The sequence below is a fragment of the Chrysochloris asiatica genome, unplaced genomic scaffold (assembly GCF_000296735.1).
Source record: "Chrysochloris asiatica unplaced genomic scaffold, ChrAsi1.0 scaffold00219, whole genome shotgun sequence".
NCBI classification, from domain to species: Eukaryota; Metazoa; Chordata; class Mammalia; order Afrosoricida; family Chrysochloridae; genus Chrysochloris; species Chrysochloris asiatica.
This window is the reverse complement of record NW_006408737.1, coordinates 2369992-2390892: the sequence shown is the minus strand read 5'-3', so window position 1 is coordinate 2390892 and position 20901 is coordinate 2369992. Positions and strand designations below refer to the sequence as shown.

Below are 20901 nucleotides of genomic sequence, written 5' to 3'. Positions count from 1 at the left end.
TAGTGAATAACTGTTAATCATGACTAATCGCGACTGTCACACTTGTAAAGGTAGAAGTTTTGTAACAAAAAAAGGTTTTTTTTGTTTGTGTGTTTTTTAAAAAGCTAAAGTGGATAGAGAGAAATACTTTTAACAGATGGTTTATGGGGCAGGGGGAGATTATAATCAATGTAATGAAACAAGTTATATGAATTGTTGAATGTGAAACTGATGATGTGCCCTGTAAACTTTCACTCAATCCACAATAAAAACCTTAAATAAATAAAAAAAAAAGAAATAGTGGCAGCAGAAGTGGAAGATGTTCTACTACATACATTGATAGACTTTTTGATTTTTGAGCCATGTGACTGTCTTACATATTCAAGATATTAAATAAATTAGCCAAATGAATTTATTTCCTAAGCATCTCATGATGATAGGAATAGCTCTCATTACTGAACTCTTAGTATGTAGCTGAGCTAACTATTGTATGTGCATTATCTTACTCAATCCTTACATCAACTGCATGTTGTTGTTGTTAAGTACTGTGGAGTCGGTTCCGATTCATAGTGACCCTGCAAAGGGTTTCCAAGGCTGCAAATTTTTACGGGAGCAGAAAGCCTCATCTTTCTCCTGAGGAACAGCTGGTAGTTTCGAACTGCCGACCTTGAGGTTAGCAGCCCGATTCATAATCATAACCAGTACCCTACCAGAGCTCCTTACATCAACTGCATGGGAGAGATGCAATTATCACTCCAAATTTATAGACAAGGAAAAACCAAGGATCAAAGGGATTTGTAACAAAAAAATTGCAAGATTACAAATTCAATCTGAGGTCATGTGCTTAACCACTGTACCACACTGTTCATCTATGTAACAGTTTTGATACTGATGCATGTATTAACTGATACAATGGAAAAATGCAGTTACCTGCTGCCCTTCTGTACCCTCCGCCGTAACCATAGCAACAGAGTGTGTTCCTGCTGAGGAGATGACTGCATCATGAGCAGGAACGGTGATGGGTGTGCCATCCTGTGTTACCATAGTGATGGTATTACCAATAGCTTGCATGTCAGCTTGAGATATATTGACCTGCAACATACAATTCATTTTACAAATCAATATTTCTTGTTATATTTGGCAATCTTTATCAATGACTGGGTCTAATCCTTATATAAATTTACTTTGTGGGAGCAAATAAGTCTTTTAGAATGAAGTAAACTCTTACAGGTCCTCAGAAAAATTGATCTGTCTTAAATGCATCTCCTCTTGTCCATTCCTACTGATAATTTTAGAACTTTATTTCTCTCTCATTTGAATTTCTGCAGTAATCCACCTGTCCTCCCATTATCTGGTCTAGTCCCCCAAAACCAATAGTTTACCATGCCAACTTTCTTAAACACACACACCCCCAAACAAATCTCATATTTCCTGCTTAAATCTTCATTGACTCCCTATTACCTAGAGTTCAGACTTCATGAATGTTTTGTTTGTTGTTTTTTTCCCCATGATCCGGCCTCCACCGATTTCTCCAGAGTCATTTTCCACTATTTCCAAACCAGCATTTGACATTCCAGCCGTAACCAGCCAACACAGAATATACGCTGTTAGAGCATCATGCCTTTGCCCTTCCCTCTACTCTTTGCTAGGTGGGTTCATGAAAATCCTTCAAACCAGGCATACTGGCCCAGACAGAAACAAGGGTAACCTCTATAACTACTGCCCTTAGTCACCTCATGCCTACTTCACTTCTGCGAACTCACCCCTGTAGCTCAACTTTCAAACAATAGACAGGCCTATAAGGCAAACAACACCAGGGCGGTGTGCTCCCCTTAGAACAATTAACTATTACAGGAGATCAAAACAGCAACATTGCCCAGGAATGAAGCTCTGGAGGTAGGAAGGGCTAGGAAAAAAGGACAACAGGAGACAGAAATGGGAAAAGTGCCGTTACATTGTGGGGATTACAATTAATGTCACAAAATAAAATGTGTATGAATTATTGAATGAAAAATCATTTGGCTTTGTAAACTTTCACCCAAATCACAAGAAAAAAAGAAAAGATCATCCTTTAAGACCCCACTGAATGGACATTCTCTTTAAGGGCCTCCAAGATTCCTTTAGTAAGAATTACTCCCTCCCCTGGGCTGCCACAGTACTTTATATACCCCTCAATTTTATACCTCTCGTTATGAGATATTATCATTCATTTTAGAAATTATCATTCTTACTAGACTGTAAAAGCCCCCCTCTTTATACCCTCCACTGACTTATATCTACCAAATATCTGGCATGAGGTAGATGCTTCAATAAATGCTTATTGGTTTGACTGACTAGATGGATAGGATAGAAATCTAATTCCTAAAGGAAATGGGCAGGTTAAGTTTAGAGAAAATATAACACTGAGATGGGGAAGACAGCTGTTTTAGAATACACGAAGAGGGATTAGACTCATTCTATATGGTCAGAGAGGAGTGATGTGTGCATGTCTGGTAAATACTAGAATGATCCAACAATGATACAGGCTCATTCTTTGGGGTACCTCAGCAGAGGCTGTTTCAGGATTGCTGTAAAGGAAAACTCCTGCACAGGGAGGGATGAGGTCAGATCAAACAACCTCCAGAGGGCAGCTATCTGTGATGATCTAATTCAAGAAAAAGCATTAGGGTTGATGCTGAATTAAAACTGAGGATTTTATGAGTGTAAGTAAAAAGTATTGCTATTTGGGTTCCAGTTCATACATGCCTGAACTTGTGCTTAAACATGTTTCTGCAATCAGTGGATGGCTATGGACAAGTTCTCTCAGTAATATATTTGCCTTAGTCCTATTGTTGTTGGTGGTGTCATGTGTCATAGAGTTGGTTCTGACTCATAGTGACCCTGTATAGGGTTTCCATGGCTATAAATCTTTATGGGAACTGAAAGCCTCATCTTTCTTCCAAGGAGCAGCTGGTAGATTCAAACTGCTGACCCTGTGGTTAGCAGCCCAACTTGTAACCCACTACCCTACCAGATCTCCTAGGGAGTCTTTGAAAAAGGATACTTTTTGTGCTATGGAAAGTGATTTCTGAAATTAAGGCTAATATTGCAACAAGTTTACAGGTATGCTGCTCTACATAAAACAAGTTTTTAGATGGGTTAAGTGTTTTAGGAAGGTCAAGTAGACCTCAAAGATGAGCCATGAGAAGGAAGACCATTAACCTCAATGAATGAAGAAACTGGCTAAACAACCTACAAAAATGAACAAACTGTAGCTGAAGTTCAGACACTGGTAGACAAACACCAGAGAATTAACCATTGATGTGATAGCTACTGAAATTGGGATCTCACACGGTTGTCCTTTTTAATTTTAAGGGAACATTTTGGCGTCAGTAAGCTTGTGGCTTATCTGGTATCAAAAGCATTGACAAAAATAAGCTAGCTCAAATCTTTCCATCAGTCTTTTAAGCATGGTTGGAATTAATGAACATGATTTTATGGAACAAATCACAGGCAGTGACAAGTCTTGGATTTACCAGTAAGATCCAGAGAGAAAGGTACAATTAAAACAGTGGCTTCCAAGGGATCTGGTGGGTCAGTTACATTCAAGGCAGAGGGGTCAGTTCAAAAGATTATGGCAGTGATGCCTGAGATGGAGGCAGAGGCGATAACATGGGAAGATGGAGCAGCTGGGTACTTGAGATCCAGAGAGAGAGAGGGATTGTGTGTTGACGACCGGGGGAGGGGCCAGGCTTGTAGGGTACACCCTTTGGTTGGTTGATGATAATGGAGGGGATTGTAACCATGCAATGAAATGATATTTACGATAGAATGAATGTAAAACTAATGTTCTCCCATGTAAACTATCACATAATTCACAATAAAATATTTATTTAAAAAAAAATTATGGTAACTGTTTTTCCGATTCCAAAAGAGTAATCTTGATAGATTTTCTCAAAGGACACAGGGTCATCAGAGAGCTTATTAGGAAGAAGTTTTAAGAAAAGTGAAAATTGTATCAGTGAGAAAAAGTCCAGAAAACTGTCCTAAGGAATTTTTTTCCATCACAACACACCTGCTCATTCTTCAAGGATAGCAAGGGCTATACTATGATAATTTTATTGGGAAACCTTACCATATTCCAACAGATTTGATGCTACCAGGATAAAACTGATCCCATGGACACTTCATTTAAGGTAGGCATTTTCCTAAACCAAGTGCAACCAATGATGAACAGTATGGGTGGGTCCCTGACGAAAATAGGATGCCATGCTGAAACTAGAGTATGAATGCATGAAGAGCTAGAAACGAATAAGAAACGATTCTAGGCCTAAAACTTATTTATATTTTATTGCTTTCTTACGTCTTAAACTAAAATAATTTTGATAATGAATGTCTTTGAAATCAACAAGTGTCACCAGAAGAAATTGTGTCATCTTAAAACAGGCCATTTTAGTTCATTCATTCATCATCACCTGACTTCCAAACCCTTCAAAAGTAGGATCCCATATAGCTATCATCACTGAAGTATAGCACAGCTGTCTGCATGCACTCTTCTATGACTTCTGAACTGATCATCATCATCATCTGACATTGGTAGTCTGCTGGCACACACTCCCAGTCTCTCTGAAGACATTGCTGTCAATGGTTTTTGGGGTCATTTTCCCACTTGCAGACTTCTATAAATGTTGCCTGCTTCAGGTAACCTTGTTGATGTGAACTCCTGAATGCTAGACTATATCCATTCATCGCATTTTCTCCTCTCCAAAAGTTTTGAACATCTAGTGGCTGTAGCTTGCAGGTAAGGCCACAAGGTATGACCGCTTTTTTAATTCAACTGTTGAGCCAAGAATGATTACATATCAATTTTGCTTTGTTTATTCCTCCAAATTAAAAGTCAGTGCAGATGAACTGAGATTCCTATTTGATATCTACTCGGTGCCACTTTTGTCAGTGCAGGCTGTTTTGTTTATGTTTCCAATTGATAGCTTGTGGTTTATGGGCAAGATTTAATAGGTTCAAGATTTTGACTTGAACCTATTAAATGTAATGTAATGTAATGTAAGAGATATAATTATCATCTTACATTACTAGAAACAAACACAGTTTTAAATTGTATATCTTATGATTATGAATTGCCATAGGCTAAATACTGGACTTTGACTCATAAGGTCAGTGGCTTTAGTCCACCAGCCACTCTATTGGAGAAAGATTAGTTTTTTTGCTCCTGCAAAGATTTACAAGCCTCGGAAACCCTATACCACCTGGATCTAATTAGTTACCAAATCCTATCCCCTTCCTAAGTTTCTCATATGGATTCATTATATTCTCTTCAACATCTCCACCTGAGCTACCCCAATAATACTCCCCCCACCCCATCATCTGACTTCTACAGAGTTATGTATGTTCTATCCTGACTTGCTGAGCACTGGGGTGCTAAATAACCACAAAGCCAGCAATTCAAATTCATCAGCTGCTCCAAGGGAGAAAATTGAGGCTGTCTGTTCCCAAAAAGATTTATAGTCTTAGAAATCTTATACAGGTTGCTAGGAGTCTGAGTGGACTCAGCGGCTGTGGGTTTAGGTGGCCTCTTGAGCATACTACTGAAAAATCTTTGGGGGATCTGCCACTATCTGCAGGCTAAAATCCAAACTGTGATCAGATGTTCAAGGCTTTCTGTAATTAAGACCTAACTTGCCTTTCAAGTTCAGTTCAGAGAAATATCTTTAACTTGTTTGGTTTTCGTTGAATACTTACATGCTGAGTCCCATCCTGAGATATGAGTGTAACTTGTTGACTTAACCCAGATTGGGTTACTGTGGCTACTTGTGCAGATACAACATCCTCTCCTTCGACACCTGTAACATATGTGATCTGGGGCCCTTTAAGAACATCTTCACCTTGACCTGTTTAAAGCAAATGAAATCATTTATTTGATCAACCAAACTGTTTAGAAAATAGATGGTATTTTAAATATTAAAGACAAAATTATACAAATTAAAATGCATATGTATTAAATTCTGAATCATGAAAATAGTTCCCAGCACCTCTAATTCACCTCTTCTTTTCCCCAGACAAATCAAATCTAAACAAACCAAACTTTGCCACCATCAAATTTAAGTGTTCTAGTTTTGGCAGACCTCTTTAGCTTTCTTAATTGGAGTGAGTGACTATGTGCTAAAGTGATGTGTTTTGAAGCCAGGGAGGGGAGGAACTGTACAGGAAGACTGTCAAGGATAAGTATGTAAGAAAGGTCATGCATTCATTTAAGGAGATGTTAAAAGTGATAATCTTCAAAAAACATTAACCACAAAAGCTGAACGGTTTGTAAATACAATCTATGGATACTAAACTTCTTAGTCTTTAAAACAATCAATTGCAAGTCATCAGTACACAATGACACCACTGTGCAAAGACAATGTAATGACATATTATCTGGGCAAGGTTAATCATTTAACAAGCAACAGAACAGAAACCTCTATCCACTTCTTTATTTTATAAAGAACTAGCAAGCAAACAGCAATTTCATAGTCCATTACTGCTATACTTATTAACCAATGTTACTGATCCCACCTTTCTTTCATCATTTCCTATCTCCCATGAAGCCAGAAGAGGAGAATTATGCTTTTTCTCTCTTTAATGAAGGGCTTAATCTGCTAACTCAAGAGTATTTCTCAAAACCACTGGCTGCTACATGCACCCTACCCTCCTTATGGCTATAGTCCCCATGGTGTAATTTCCATGATGATCATTACTTCATTTCTGTTTGTTTCCTTCCATAGCCATTTGGCTAGAACTCCTGGTGTGGCTCTGTAGAATAAGCACTGGACTGTGAACCACAAGGTCGGTGATTCAGTGGTTCAAACCCATCAGTTGCTCCTCAGAAACCCTATACAGGATCATATGAGTCAGAACCAACTTGATGGAACTTAACAATATTCTAATGCTTACAAATGCCAGGGGATCATGTGAAAGAAAAAGAACACAAATCTATCTCTTGTTATTCCTACTGGAAAAAAATCTTAGTTCAGCTTTTTTCTTTTTTTAAAATTAAAATGTATATTTTCTAAAACAACAAAATTCCTGACAATTAAAAAAAACATTTAAGGATGAGACTGAGCAAACTTAAAAAAGGGAAAATCTTAAAGTTTGTTTGGCATTGATTAAGTCCTACTTTCTAACTGAAAAGATCCAGAGGTTGTACTCAATCAAACATTTCCAATGTTTCTGACTAAAAATTAATATAGCACTCAAGATCAAAGGAACTATTTTCTTACTATCATATGATAAATCCCCAAAAAGGCAAATTAGGACTATTGTATAGAGAACCGTTTTGAATAGGCAGCGATCTGTTCATGCCTTTCTTCTCCAACCAACTTTTCATCTACATGACTTTCAAAGTTTCAATATCGGTTGCTAAAAGTGGAACAAGATTTTTTTTTACATTGTAAATTTCATTTAGGAAGTACTCAACAGAGCTGTAAGACAACCTGTTTGTTTTGAAACCTCTTTTAGCTATTGACTTTCTGTTCAAGAGGCTGAGTTATTTAACTGAAACCAAAGAATGCAATTCTCTTAAATACTTGTAAAAGTTTATTTCTATTGAAATGAATGTTTTTGACTATGACATTACTGATAGCATCTGAATCAACAGATTTATACGAGAGTGCTTCACAGCTCTCATGAAGACCAAGATACTTAACCCAGCTATAAAACACTGAATAGCCTAGCCTGGCTGGCCCCGATTTATTCTCTAGCCTCATTTCACACTTTTCCTGGCAGTTCCACTGCATTAGGTAGGTTTTTTTCAGTTTCTCCCATTTATTTGCTCCTTCAAACCTCACACTTTTTGCATTTGTCATTTCCTGTGTCTGGAAAGTTTTCTTACTTTTGTTCTCTCCTCCACATCCCCACACCTGTCTCTTTACCTAATCAACCTTATTCACCCTCTGGATCTATCCAAAAATCACTTCCTCAGGGTAGCGTTCTCTGACTTCCCAGTGTAAGTCAGTTTTCTTCTTATATTTGCCAGAACACACACAGCTTTCCTTGACAGCATTTATCACTAACGTCAAGTCTATGTTTGCATGATTATCTGATTACCGTAAGTTCCTCGAGGGTAGAGACAAGGTCTGCTTTACTCAGGTACAAAGGTGCTAAATATGTATTTTGGAGTGAATGAATAAAAGTGAGAAAAAGAAAAAAGGAAAACAGAATAAGGGAAGGAGGGAGAAAGAAAAGGTGAATGAAGAGTCAGCTGAAAGGATTGGCAGGATAAAGACTACATAACTAAGATTCTTAGGAGCAATTCAAAACTGTCAAAACACAGACCTTCCATTAAGGGTGATGGCATAATCTGGGAATGGGTAAGGATGACGGCAGAAGAACAGGATAAATATAACTAATGTTACTGAGCTGAGCTTGTGATGATTTCTGAAATGTCAAATATTTGATTGTTGTTGTTGTTGTTAAGTACCGTGGAGTCGGTTCCGACTCATAGTGACCCTGTACAGGGTTTCCAAGGCTGTACCACATTAAAAAAAGGCAGAGAGAGATAAAATGCAAAAACAGCATCTGAAAGTTGAAAGACCTGTTGAAGAATAAAACTTTATAAGTTGATAAAATACTGTGAATCCTAAACTGTGCTCATAACTGCTGATTCTCAAACAAAGAGAGAGAGACACACACTGGACAAGCTCTCACCTGGGGGAGGCTCAAAGAAGGCTTCCTGCTCCTCCTCAATGGGTTCTGTGTCATTGTGGGCAGTCCGCTTGTGCATGGCCAGTGTGGAGATCTGCTTGTATGTCTTCCCACAGTGGTTACAATTGTATGGTTTGGAGTGAGTATGAACGACATGGTGTTTATACAAACTGGAATACTCTGTAAACCTTTTGTCACACCCAGGAACTGTGCAAACATATGGCTTCTCCCCTAAGTAAAGAACACACAAACAAAACACAAAATAACTTTTACTTGTGAAAGCCAGAATCATTCCATATGTGAGGAGTTTGTGGGGAAAATTCCCTTACTTTTTAATTCAATTTTTCCACATACATTAACAAAAAAACCTTTTAATTGAGAATTGGGTAAAGGTTTACAGACAAGATCATTAGCTCTGAATTCAACATATCACACAGTTTCATCTCCATATTTACAATCCTCTCCACGCAACAATAATTATCTTGCTTCCTCCATCATTCCTGTTTACGTCCCTACCTTCCCATTCTTCTCAACTGTGTACTTGATTTTCAATGACTGACCATTCCATGGTGAGTATACCTTGCTAGTGTTGTTGTCTCCCTTATAAACCATCTATTGCTTGGCTAGAAATTGGGTGGGTGAGGGCCATAGTCTCAGGTTCCTAGGTTCCTTCAGTCTCTCTCTCTGAGCAGTAAATCCTGTTGTTTCTTTTCTGTTGTTGTTGTTTATATTAAATAATCTTGAGTTTCGTTCCACATTTTCTTCCATTCTATCAGGGACCCTCTAATGTGATCCCTTTCAGGGCAGTTGGAAGTGGTACTGTCAATTCTTCTGGTCTCAGAGTTCTGGAGACAGATGTTCACACGTTCCGTTAGTCCACTGAACTAAGGGATTCAAAGCCTATTCAATTCTTATCACTCTTCTTCCTGATGAACACTGACGGCCTTAGACAGCCACTGCACCTTAGACAACTACTCATGAGCTTTCAAGATTACAGACACTACTCACCCAAGCAGGATGCAGAACTTTGTGGACTATGTTATGCCAATTGACCATGGTGTCCCCTGAGATTATGGCCCTGAGTCCCCAGACCCATCAACTCATTGTCTTAAGATGTTTGATAGTATCTAGGGAGTCCTGGTGTGGTGCTGTAGGATAAACACTGGACTGTGAGATCAGTTTGAATTGCAAGGTCAGTGGTCTAAACTTACCAGCCATTCCTTGGAAACCCTATACAGGGTTGCTGTGAGTTAGAACCGACCTGACAGCACTCAACATTAAGGAAGTTTTCATCATTTTGCCTACTGTGTTTCACCATGTTCCTAATTTTGTGTTTTCATGAAAGGTAAATACTAATGCACAAATATCCTTTTTCAAACGCTTATGTATTTGTGGGATATATAAATATGTGTGGGATATATGAATGTATGAAGTTGTGGTGTGACACCATGGTATAAGCTTATATTGTTGTTGTTAGGTGCCATCAAGTCGGTACTGAACCATAGCGACCTTATGCACAGCAGAACGAAACACAGCCTGATCCTGGGCCAACCTCATTTATCATTGCCATGCTTGAGTCCATCAATGCTGCCATTTGGCCAATCCATCTTGTTGGGGGTCTTTTTCTTTTTATCTGACCCTCTACCTTACCACACGATATCTTTCTCCAGCAACTGGTCCCTCCTGACAATATGTCCGAAGTATAGAGATGAAATGTGGCCATCTTGGCCTCCAATGAGCATTCTGGCTTCACTTCTTCCAAAACAGAACTATTGGTTCTTTTGGCAGCTCACGGCACTTTCAATATTCTCCTCCAATACCATAACTCAAAAGCATCAATTCTTCTACGGTCTTCCTTATTCACTGTCCAGCTTTTGCACGCATATGAGGTTATTGAAAATACTGTGGCTTGGGTCAGGCACACCTTAGTCCTCAAGCCGACATCTTTGTTCTTCAACACTTTAAAAAGGTCTTGTGCAGCAGATTTGCCTAATGCAATATATCGTTTGATTTCTTGACTGCTGCTTCTGTGATGTATACAAATTTATAAATAAAATGAAGTCATGGTGTGGATAAGCACTTGACCACCAGGTCGGTGTAAACTGCAAGGTTGGAGAGTCAAGAGGACTGCTAACTGCAAGGTGGACAGTTCAAACCCACCAGCTACTCCATAGGAGAAAGATGAGGTTTTCTGCTCCTGTAAAGATTTACAATCTCAGAAACCCTATAATGGATCCTGTAAGTGGGAATCGACTTGACAGCAGTGGGTTTTGAGTTTGTATACCCCTGTCACCTTCTAATGGTAAAAGTAAATCATTTCCTTCCTGGAATGAGTTGGCACATAAGGCTTTCTAACTATGGTTTTGACTTGGATTAAAAGGTAATCTGCATCCTGAGTGTTGTTCCTGTGTATCCATCATCAATTTTCTCTTAATTTTAAGGAATGAGAAAAGAAAAGAGCTGTTGCTTAGTATAAGCTTTGATGAAACTGTTAATTTCTTATTTCACATAATATATATTGAACTATCATTAATAATATTATGCTAACAATGACAATCATAAATACAATGATTACTATAATGAGTGAGACTTAACCTATGGGTTTTAGGAGCATAGTCTCGGGTTTCCCCACTGCCTTTCTGACCAGGGTACCTGGTCTTTGTATATCCCATTTTAAGGTGGGTTTTTTTTTTTTTTTTTTGGCGTTGTGGGAGGTGGAGGTGGAGGGCATTTACTGTGTAATCTATTTGGTAATCAATGATTTCTTCTAGCCCATAACTACAGACCAACATCCACGATTGAAGGAACCCTGGTGACATAGTGGGTAAGCATTAGGCTGCTAACTGAAAGGTCAGTGATTTGAATCCACCAGCTCTTCTGTAAGAGAAAGATGTGGCAGTCTACTTCCACAAGATTTACAGAGTTGGAAACACTGTGGAGCAGTTCTACTCTATCCTATAGGGTTGTTATGAGTTGGAATCAACTCAATGGTATAGATTTTCGAGGGGATGTCTGTCTATAAGGAACCTTATTGGTGCAGTGGTTTACTTGCTAACTGAAAGGCCAGCAGTTTGAATCCATCCACTACTCTACGGAAGAACGATGTGGTAATTTGCTTTCATAAAGATTACAGCCTTGGAAATTCTATAGGGGTAGTTCTACTCTTTCCTACAGGGTAGTGACCTACAAGTCACTATGAGTTGAAATCAAATTGATGACAACAGTTTACTATTTCATCTAACCTATCAACCTATCTCTCATGCTAGACTCCTTCTGAACTCCCAGTGACTAGCTTGGTCACCAAGTCCTTGTCAATACCTCTTCATTGCCTTTCATGTGTAACCTTCTTCATCTCACGCCTCTCAAATATTCTATCAATCTTTTTATATTATTGTATTATTGTTTGAGTGATTCTCTAAAAACTAAAAATTTCCTTAAATCCTCTTAAAACTTCTCTTCTGCTCAAAGAAGAGTACTTGTTAATGTACTCTTTTTTAAAGAAAAGGGATGGCTGCAGGTCCCTGAAAATAATTCCAAGGGGAGACTTCTTCCATTCTGTAGAGATGTCTGCTCCTCTCCCTGTTCCCATAGCAGCTGCTTCATAAACTGGAAATGCTCTGCAGAAATTGTTTGTAACCTATTTCTTCCCTAGCTAGACAGCCCTTGGCAATAGTTTATTTGTCACTGTATTTCTCATTATTGGCAGACGATGCTCAATAAAGATTTGGGGAAAAAATGATGTATGAATACTAAGGAGAATTTTTTTAAGTTGCTCTGTTCTTCTCTACTGAGCCAAGTGGTAAGAAGGAAGGTAAGAGATTTGCTGGAAATGGTTAGAGAAAGAGGCAGGAGTTAAACAGAACCTTGAAAGATAGGAGAACACCACCAGAAATCAGAGACTGTTACCTGTATGTATCCGCACATGGTTTTTATAATTAGTTGCACTGGCAAACGCTCTCCCACATCCTGGTTCTGTGCAGTAATAAGGTCTTTCTCCTGTATGTGTCCTAATATGCACTTTTCTGATATTTGATGTTGTAAAGGATCGACCACAGCCTTCAAAGGGACATTTAAAGGGCCTTTCTCCTAAAAACACAAAGGGGAATAAATCAGATGAAAATCGAAATGTTAATCCTTCAATTCTGCCTAGGATTATGCCCAAGACTCTCTTTATTTTCAGCACATTTTTTTTTTAACCCACATTAACAGCACCTTCCACTCCAAACTTGTAAATTTACATGTTTTTATTAGGTGCCATCAAGTTGGTTCCAGATGATGCCCAGCTGCCTAGGAAACCCTGTAACAGGGTTGCTATGAGTCAGAAACAACTCCATGGCACACAACCACCATATACTTATCTACTACTTGGACGAAAATTAGGCCACCAGGGTGAGTTCTTTTCTAGACCTTAAGGGTGGTTGAGGACCATAGTCTCGGGTTCTCCCACTGCCTTTCTGACCAGGATACCTGGTCTTTTTATATACCATTTTGAGGTGTTTTTTTTTTTTACATTGTGGTACATAAGGGGTAGGTCTAGGCAAGGACTAGGGGTTCATTTAGTGTTATAGGGTTAAGGTTAGGATTAGTGTTAATGTGAGGGGTAGTGGTTGGGCTAAGGCTAGAAGTAAGACTTGGTCTAGGTTTTAGGTTTATAGCTAAACTTATTAAAAAAAATTTTTTTTTAAATCAATTTGATTTGCCCTTTATTTGGACATTCTGTAACACATTATTCCCTGTTTAACTGGTGTCTCTGGTTCTATTTTCAGTCTCCTAGATTTTACTTCTAATACTTCTAAATCTGGGTTGAGTTCTGGGCAATATTATCATGTATGTTAGTCTCAGGATGTTGTCTGCTGTTGTTGGTTCTCTGTCCAAAGAACCTCCTCTTTAGTATTTTTTTGTAACATTAGTCTGGTTTTTGCAAATTCTATTAATTTCTGTTTATCTGAAAATACACTAATTTGGCCATTGTACATAATAGACAATTTTGCTGGGTATAAAATGATTTTTGGCTGGCAATTTTTTCTTGCAGTTTTATATATGTCATCCCATTGTATTCTTGCTTGCATGGCTTCTGCTGACAAATTAGAGCTTAGTCTTATTAGTTCTCCTTTACAGATAATGTAAAGATAGCTCTCAGGATTTTTCCCTTGTTTTGAAAAGTTTGATTATAATATGTCTTGGTGATTTTATTTTGGGGTCTCTCCTCTTTGGAGTTCATTTCTTTTAACTTCTTGAAAGGCTATCTTCTCATCCTTCAGGATGTTAGGAAAGTTTTCTTTTAGAAACGCTTGGATAATTTTCTCTATGGTTTTATTTCTCTCTTCCTGTTCTGGAATAACAATTACTCATAAGTTATTCCTCTTGATAGTGTCCCACATAAAATCTTAGGCTTTTCAAATTATTTTTTTCTGATTGTTTCTCTTGATGGTGAGTATTGATAGATTTGCCTTAAAGCTCAGTGATTTGGCCTTTCATTGGTTCAACTCTACTTTGCCATTTTAATGTATTATCTTATTCTGAAGTCTTAGTACTAATCTTTTGGCTTTGTAATTGCTACTTTTGTATAGTTTCCAACTTTTCATTTATTTTGTTGGTTTGTTCTTGTATTATTTTCCTGAATTCTTCCTTGCTTTCATAATTCTCTCAATTCATTAAAGGTACCTAAATACTATTCTTTTAAATTCCAGATCAAGTAGATCTGTATGTGTGGGTGGTGGTGGTGAGGGGGGGTTGCCACTGGCAGCTGTGTTGGCAATGGCAGGACTGGCCACACCCTGGCTAATGGGAGGGCAAGAGAACAAGGAAGGACTGCACACACCTTGTTTTCCACCTATAGCTCAGCCCTGTGCTTGCAGGCTGCTCCATCTGCAGCTGCTTGCAAACACTCAAGATGGCTGTGCTGATCTATGCCAGCTGACAGCCCACCTATTTTTCATCTCTCTCACTGCTCCTGTCCAGCTTCCTCTTCCAATCAGAACTCAGTCCACCTCAGTTCTCTCAGTGTTCCAGGACCTTCTGTATCAATTTTACTTGTTCTCCCATGTCTTTCTTGCAAAGGATCTGTTGAGTGTGTCTGCCTCCTCCGCCAACTTGTCCCAACTGTATAGTTTTTAGTTTTTTCCACGTTTCCTTCCATTCTATCCAGGACCTTCTAATGTGATCCCTTTAATAAGAGCTGATAGTGGTAGCCTGGCATCATCTAGTTCTTCTGGTTTCTGAGTTGTGGAGATTGATGTTTACATGTTCCATTAGTCCACTGGATTTGGTTATAATTTTTTTTTAACTTTTTATTGTGAATTGAGTGAAAGTTTACAGAGCAGATCATCAGTTTTACATTAAAAAGAAAATCATATAATTTGCTTCATTACATAATTGCAATCCCCTCTATATGCACTAACAGTTTAAAACAGTTAGTCTATTCACTATTGCTTTCCTCCCTGTGTCTCTCGCTACCGTCATCTTTTCTCTGCTAATCTCCCTCTTGTTGTCACCCATGTTAATATGTGTCTAGCCTTTAGCCCATGAATAATTTTCCCTGCCCTACAACTATAACCATCATAGATTATCGAGAAAACCTGTTTTTTTAAAAATAGAACAAAAACTTTTTGCAACACTGGTTTCATACAATGTTTGTCCTTTTGTGATTGACTAATTTCATTCAGCAAAATGCCCTCCAGGTTCAACCATGTTGTGAGGTGTTTCACATTCATCACTTTCTTCAATGCTTAGTAGTATTCCATTGTGTGTACATAAGTTTGTTTAGCCATTTTTCTGTTGATGTGCATTTAGGCTGTCTCTATCTTTTTGATCTGTCTCTTGTAGTCAGCATATTGAAGGATCCTGTTTTCTTATTGATTCTATTGTTTATGTCTCTTTACTAGAACATTCAATCCACTTGTATTCAGTATGGTTATCTAATAGGTATTGATTATTGTCATTTTTTTGCTTGTGTATTTTTTTGTGGTGCTGCTGGTTTCTTTGTTCCACATAATTTTCTATGCTGAGTTCATTTTGTTTGTGGGTTTTCTTGTCATTTTTATTTTAATGTTTACTAGATTTTTCTGATTTTCCTCTTTATTTTGATGTGCAGGTGTACTACTTTTCTTTGAGGTTATTAATTTTTTCCTGCTAAAAACAATTTGTTTTATCTTGAATCTACTTGACTTCTACGCCATTTGGAAGTTCTGTATCTACACTATTCCCTCTTTTTGCTTTGTAGTTGGCTTCATTATACAATGTTATCTCTGATTCACTATTTTCAGTCTTGTAGGTTTATTTTACGTTAAATCCTTCTATATCTGCATTAAGTTCTGGGTGTTATTGTCATGTGTGGTAATCTCAGATTGTTGTGTGCTCTTGTTGGTTCTCAGTCAAAAGAACACTCTTTATCCATTTGTGTAAAGTTGGTCTGGTCATTACAAATTCCTTTTAATTTCCTGTTTACCAAGAAGTGTCCTATTTTCATCATTGTATTTGATAGAAAACCTTTTTCTTTCAGAATTTTGTATATGTTATTCCATTGCTTTATTGCCTCCATGGTTTCTGCTAAGAAATCAGAGCTTAGTCTTACTGGTTTCTCCTTTGTAGGTAACTTTTCATTTTTGTCCAAGCTGCTCTCAGGATTCTTTCCTTGTCTTTGATTTTAGAAAGTTAGATTATGGTGTCTTGGTGATTTTCTTTTGGGATCTACTCTGTTTGGGTTTTGTTCAGTTTCTTGTATCCTTATCTTCTCAGCTTTCATGATGTTAGGGAAGTTTTCTTGCAACAACTCTTGAACAATTTTCTCTATGCTTGTCTCTTTCTGTTCTGGAATTCCGATCACCCATAAGTTGTTCCTCTTTGTGGTGCCCCACATAACTCTTTTAAGATTTTCTTCGGAGGTTTTTATTCTTTTTTTCTGACTGTTCTTCTGGCATACTAGTACTGAGTGATTTATCTTTAAGCTCATTAATTCAGACTTCCATTGCTTCACATCTACTCCTTTTCCCTTTTAATGTATTGTCCATTTCTGAGAGCTTAGTATTAATCTTCTGAATTTCTAATGGCAGGTTTTGGATTGTTTCAAAATTTGCATTTACTTTGTCTGTTTGTTCTTGTCGTATTTTGCTGAATTCTTCTAAAGTTCTTGTTGTGTTCTCTTGCTTTCTTCTATCTTTCTACCAATCCTTTTGAAGGTAACTAATTAGCGTTCTTTTGAATTCTTTTTCAGTTGGTTCTATTACCTTTTCTTCCTCAGAATTGTTTTCTGACTCTTCATCTTGATCATTTGTTTGAGCCATTCTCTCATTTCTTTGTGTGAGCTAAAACTGTTGTCTCCAGGGCATTGTGGGGTTGTCGTAATTGTAAAAACAAACAGTGCAACTGCTGAACCTGGAAAGAAGAAATCTCTGGTGGTCTCCTACAATTGAAGGATGTCACAAGGTGGCTGTGAAAGGATGTGACAGTAGAATTCCTGGCCCTAAACAGAGTTTCTCCAGGCCTAGGTGTTATGTATATTCAAGACACTCAATCAGGAAACAGTTCATGGAGACTCTTGATAAAGCTGGTTTCAGTGACCACATGGAAGCTGGGGCCAACATGACTAGTTAAATGTGTGACTGGTTAAATTACGTACAATTTCTCTGCAGATTTCTCTGGAGCCAAGCCCACCTGGATCCAGGCACCAAAGTGGCACACCAAAGCAGTGTAGCAAGCCCCCATCTCACACTGGCGCAGCTCCCAAGCATAGGGCTCTGAACTTCTAAGAGCAGGGTCTAGCCTGGGGGTTGATGAGGGTAGGATCTGGCCATACTTCTGGTTACCAAGGGAGCGTGTCACCCACGTGACTCTGTTTTGCCAGGCCTCTCTCCACTGCCAAAGCTGCTCAATGGTGGAGCTATACCTGGCCAGCCATTCGGCAGTCAGTTTCCCTCTCTGGCTGCCCTGCTCAGTCTCTCTTCCCAGCAAGAACTCTTCCCACATCTCTAACATTTCTTCTAAAGTTCAGGGGGTCAGAATTTTCATCTGTGTTTAGTTTTGTCTCTCATATCCTTGTTGTAGAGGGTCTGTGTTGTGTATCTGCCTACTCTGCCATCTTGCCAGAATCCTCTCAATACAAAATTACTTTTTTTGTTAAGTGCTGCCATGTTGATTCCAATTTATAGTGATCTTTTATAGGGTTTCTGGGTTTAAACATTTTGCTGGGAGCAGAAAGCCTCATATTTCTACTGAGGAGAAACTGGTGGGCTGGAACCACTGGCCTTGTGATTTTCAGTCCAGTGCTTATCACATGGAGCTACCATGCTTCCTAATCCAACACTATACCAGTGAAAGTATTTATGACTTAAAAACAGATATATGAACATGTGGTTTGCTTAGTGATAACTATGGAATCACAATTCTGATTCTGACTCACAGTGACCATATATACAACATAATGAAACAATGCATGGTCCTGCATCATCCTCACGATTATTATGTTTGAACCCACTGTTGTTGCCAGTGTCAAATCATCTCATTCAGGGTCTTCCTTTTTTTCACTAATACTCCATTTACCAAGCATAATATCCTCCTGGTACTAGTCCTTTCTGACAACATGTCCAAAGTACAAGAGACAAAACCCTCGCCAAGGAGCAATCTGGCTGTACTTTTTGCAAAACAGATTTATTGGTTCTGCAAATCCATGGTATACTGAAATGCATTAATTCTTATCTGGTCTTCCTTATTCATTGCTCAGCTTTCATATGCATATGAGACAACTGAAAATACTACGGTTTCAGTCAGGCATACCTTAGTCATCAAACTGACATCTTTGCTCTTGAACACTTTAAAGAAGTTTTTTGTAGCATATTTACCTAATGCAATCCATTGCCTGATTTCTTTGCTGCTTTCATGAGTGTTGATTTTGGAACCCAGTGAAATGAAATCCTAGACAATTTCAACATATTCTTTGTTTATCGTGATATTATTTACTGGTCCAGTTGTGAGAATTTTTGTTTTCTTTACATTGAGGTGCAACTCAAACTGAAGGTCTTTGATCTTCATCAGTAAGTACTTCAAGTCCTCTTTGCTTCCAGCAAGCAAGGTTGCATCATCTGCATATTTTAAGTTGTAAATGAGTCTTCCTCCAATCCTGATGCCACATCCTTCACACAATCCAGGTTTTCAGATTATTTGCATAGCATACAGACTGAATAAGTATGGTGAAAAGATAAAACCTTCACATGCACCTTCCTGATTTTAAACCAGTCAGTGTCCCCTTGTCTTAACAACAGCCTTCCGGTCTATATACAGGGTCCTCATGAGCACAATTAAGTGTTCTGGAATTCCCATTGTTTACATTGTTATTCATTGCTTGTTATGACCCACACAGTCGAATGCATCTGCATAGTTAATAAAGCACTAGTAAATATTTTTCTGGTATTCTCTGCTTTAAGCTAAGATCCACCTGATGCCAGCAATGACATAGCTAGTTCTACTTGACAGTAATGATACTGTTCAAAGATTTCTGCATTATGTTGGGTCACCTTTCTTTGGAATGGGTACAAGTATGAATGTCTTCCAATCATTTGGCCAGATGGTTGTCATCCAAATTTCCTGACATAGATGAGTGAGCATATCTAGTGCTGCATTAGTTTTGATGAAACATTTAAATTTGTAATCCACAAATTCCTAGAACCTTGTTTTTCACTAATGCCTTCAGTGCAGCTTGGATTTCTTTCAATACCATTGGTTCTTGATCATATGCTACCTCTTGAAATGAATGAACATCAATCAATTCTTTTCGTACAGTGACTATGTATTCCTTTCACCTTCTTTTGATGTTTTTCATTTCATTCAAGATTCTGTGTCCATAAAATCTTTTAGTATTGTAACAACCCAAGGCTTGAAATTTTTGTTTAGCTCTTTCAGCTTGAGAGATGCTGTTTTGACCACTGTGGCTGTATAGTAGATTTTGAGATCAGGGAGTGAAAAGTCACCTACTTTGTTTTTCTTCTTAAGCAACGCTTTACTTATCCAGGGTCTCTTTCCTTTCCATAATAAAGCTAGTGATTTACAACAGTATATCTTATCAACAGTTTCTCTGAAATTCTTCTAGCTCAGAACCAAGTAAATAATTACTTTGCTAATACCAATTCCATTGTAATCAAATGAGGTAAGAGAAAGGGGAGGAAAAGATGGGAAAGGGAGAGAAGGAAAATTAAAGGAGAGAAGGGGTGATCACAAAGAAGTAACAAATCTTTATTTCTGTGGAATTTTCAGGGGTTCAGATACCTTCTGTAGCAATAGCCTGATATAGGAGCAGCAATACTAAACTGAGAAGGTTCAGGGTGCCTTAAGTTCTGGTCTTAGTTCATCTCCTATTTACATGTGTAATCCTAGGCAAGTAACCTTTTTGCTCAAATACTCGAGAGAGTTGAAGGTATAGAGCCATTGTTACTGCCCTTTTTGGGATGGGTTCTTTGAAGGATCTAACAAAACCAAATCCTCACTATAGAAAGCATACGTGCACACACAGCAAAGAGCATGGCATTTCTTAAACTCCTCAAGTTTAAGAAATACTGCTGATGCTGACTTTCACAAATCTTTCCAGACTCTCTAAGTCCTTTTCCTCTAAATTAAGACATCCTGGTTCACACCAGTACCTGTATGAGTTCGGATATGTTTCTGGAGATCTCCTGAAGTTTTGAAAGATTTAGTACAATTGTCTTCTGAACACCGATATGGCTTTTCTCCTGTATGAGTTCTGAAATGACTTTTTAATCCGTAACCTTTAAGAAAATATACAACAAATTTAATTCTACTTAATTCACTCCTGTAAACATGCACATTCAGATTAAGGTATTGAAAAATAAAGTACACACCAACAATAATAGTAACAGGCAAACAACAGAGTACTATAGACATCGCTAATAATTCACGGAAGAACTGAGAAAGCTTAAAGTAGAATTACAGAATAAGTAAGGGAATGGAAGTTAGGACACCTTGTTTAACCAGTATAACCCTGTTGGATGTTGTCACTGGGCAGGCTAAGTCCAAGTTTTCTATGGTTCCCTAAAATCTTTTGCTGAGAAAGCAAAGTATGAAGGGAAAAGCACCAAACAAAGTATGCAGAAATAGGTCAGAGTTGAAAAATGAGCATAGAGAAAAGACGGTTAGAGTCAGCAGGACAAGAGGCAAATCAAGGGGAAGACTGAAAAGCTGACAACGTACTTCTGCTGAGTCACACAAAGTCAGGGTCAGTTCCTGCCTCTGGCCAGT

The 20901-nt window shown here is 38.2% G+C and overlaps 1 protein-coding gene across 3 annotated transcripts in view; it reads right to left on the bottom strand.

The window, feature by feature from the left end:
• The window catches only part of ZNF143 (zinc finger protein 143), a 65891-nt gene that overhangs the window by 10903 nt on the left and 34087 nt on the right, over positions 1-20901 (bottom strand). For all 3 annotated transcript variants that reach the window (XM_006872997.1, XM_006872998.1, XM_006872996.1), the window contains 5 exons: positions 20286-20411; positions 12565-12744; positions 8662-8889; positions 5716-5864; positions 910-1071 (listed from right to left, as the gene is read on the bottom strand). In XM_006872997.1, coding sequence (XP_006873059.1) covers positions 910-1071; positions 5716-5864; positions 8662-8889; positions 12565-12744; positions 20286-20411 — 845 coding nt within the window. The remainder of the gene's footprint in view (positions 1-909; positions 1072-5715; positions 5865-8661; positions 8890-12564; positions 12745-20285; positions 20412-20901) is intronic.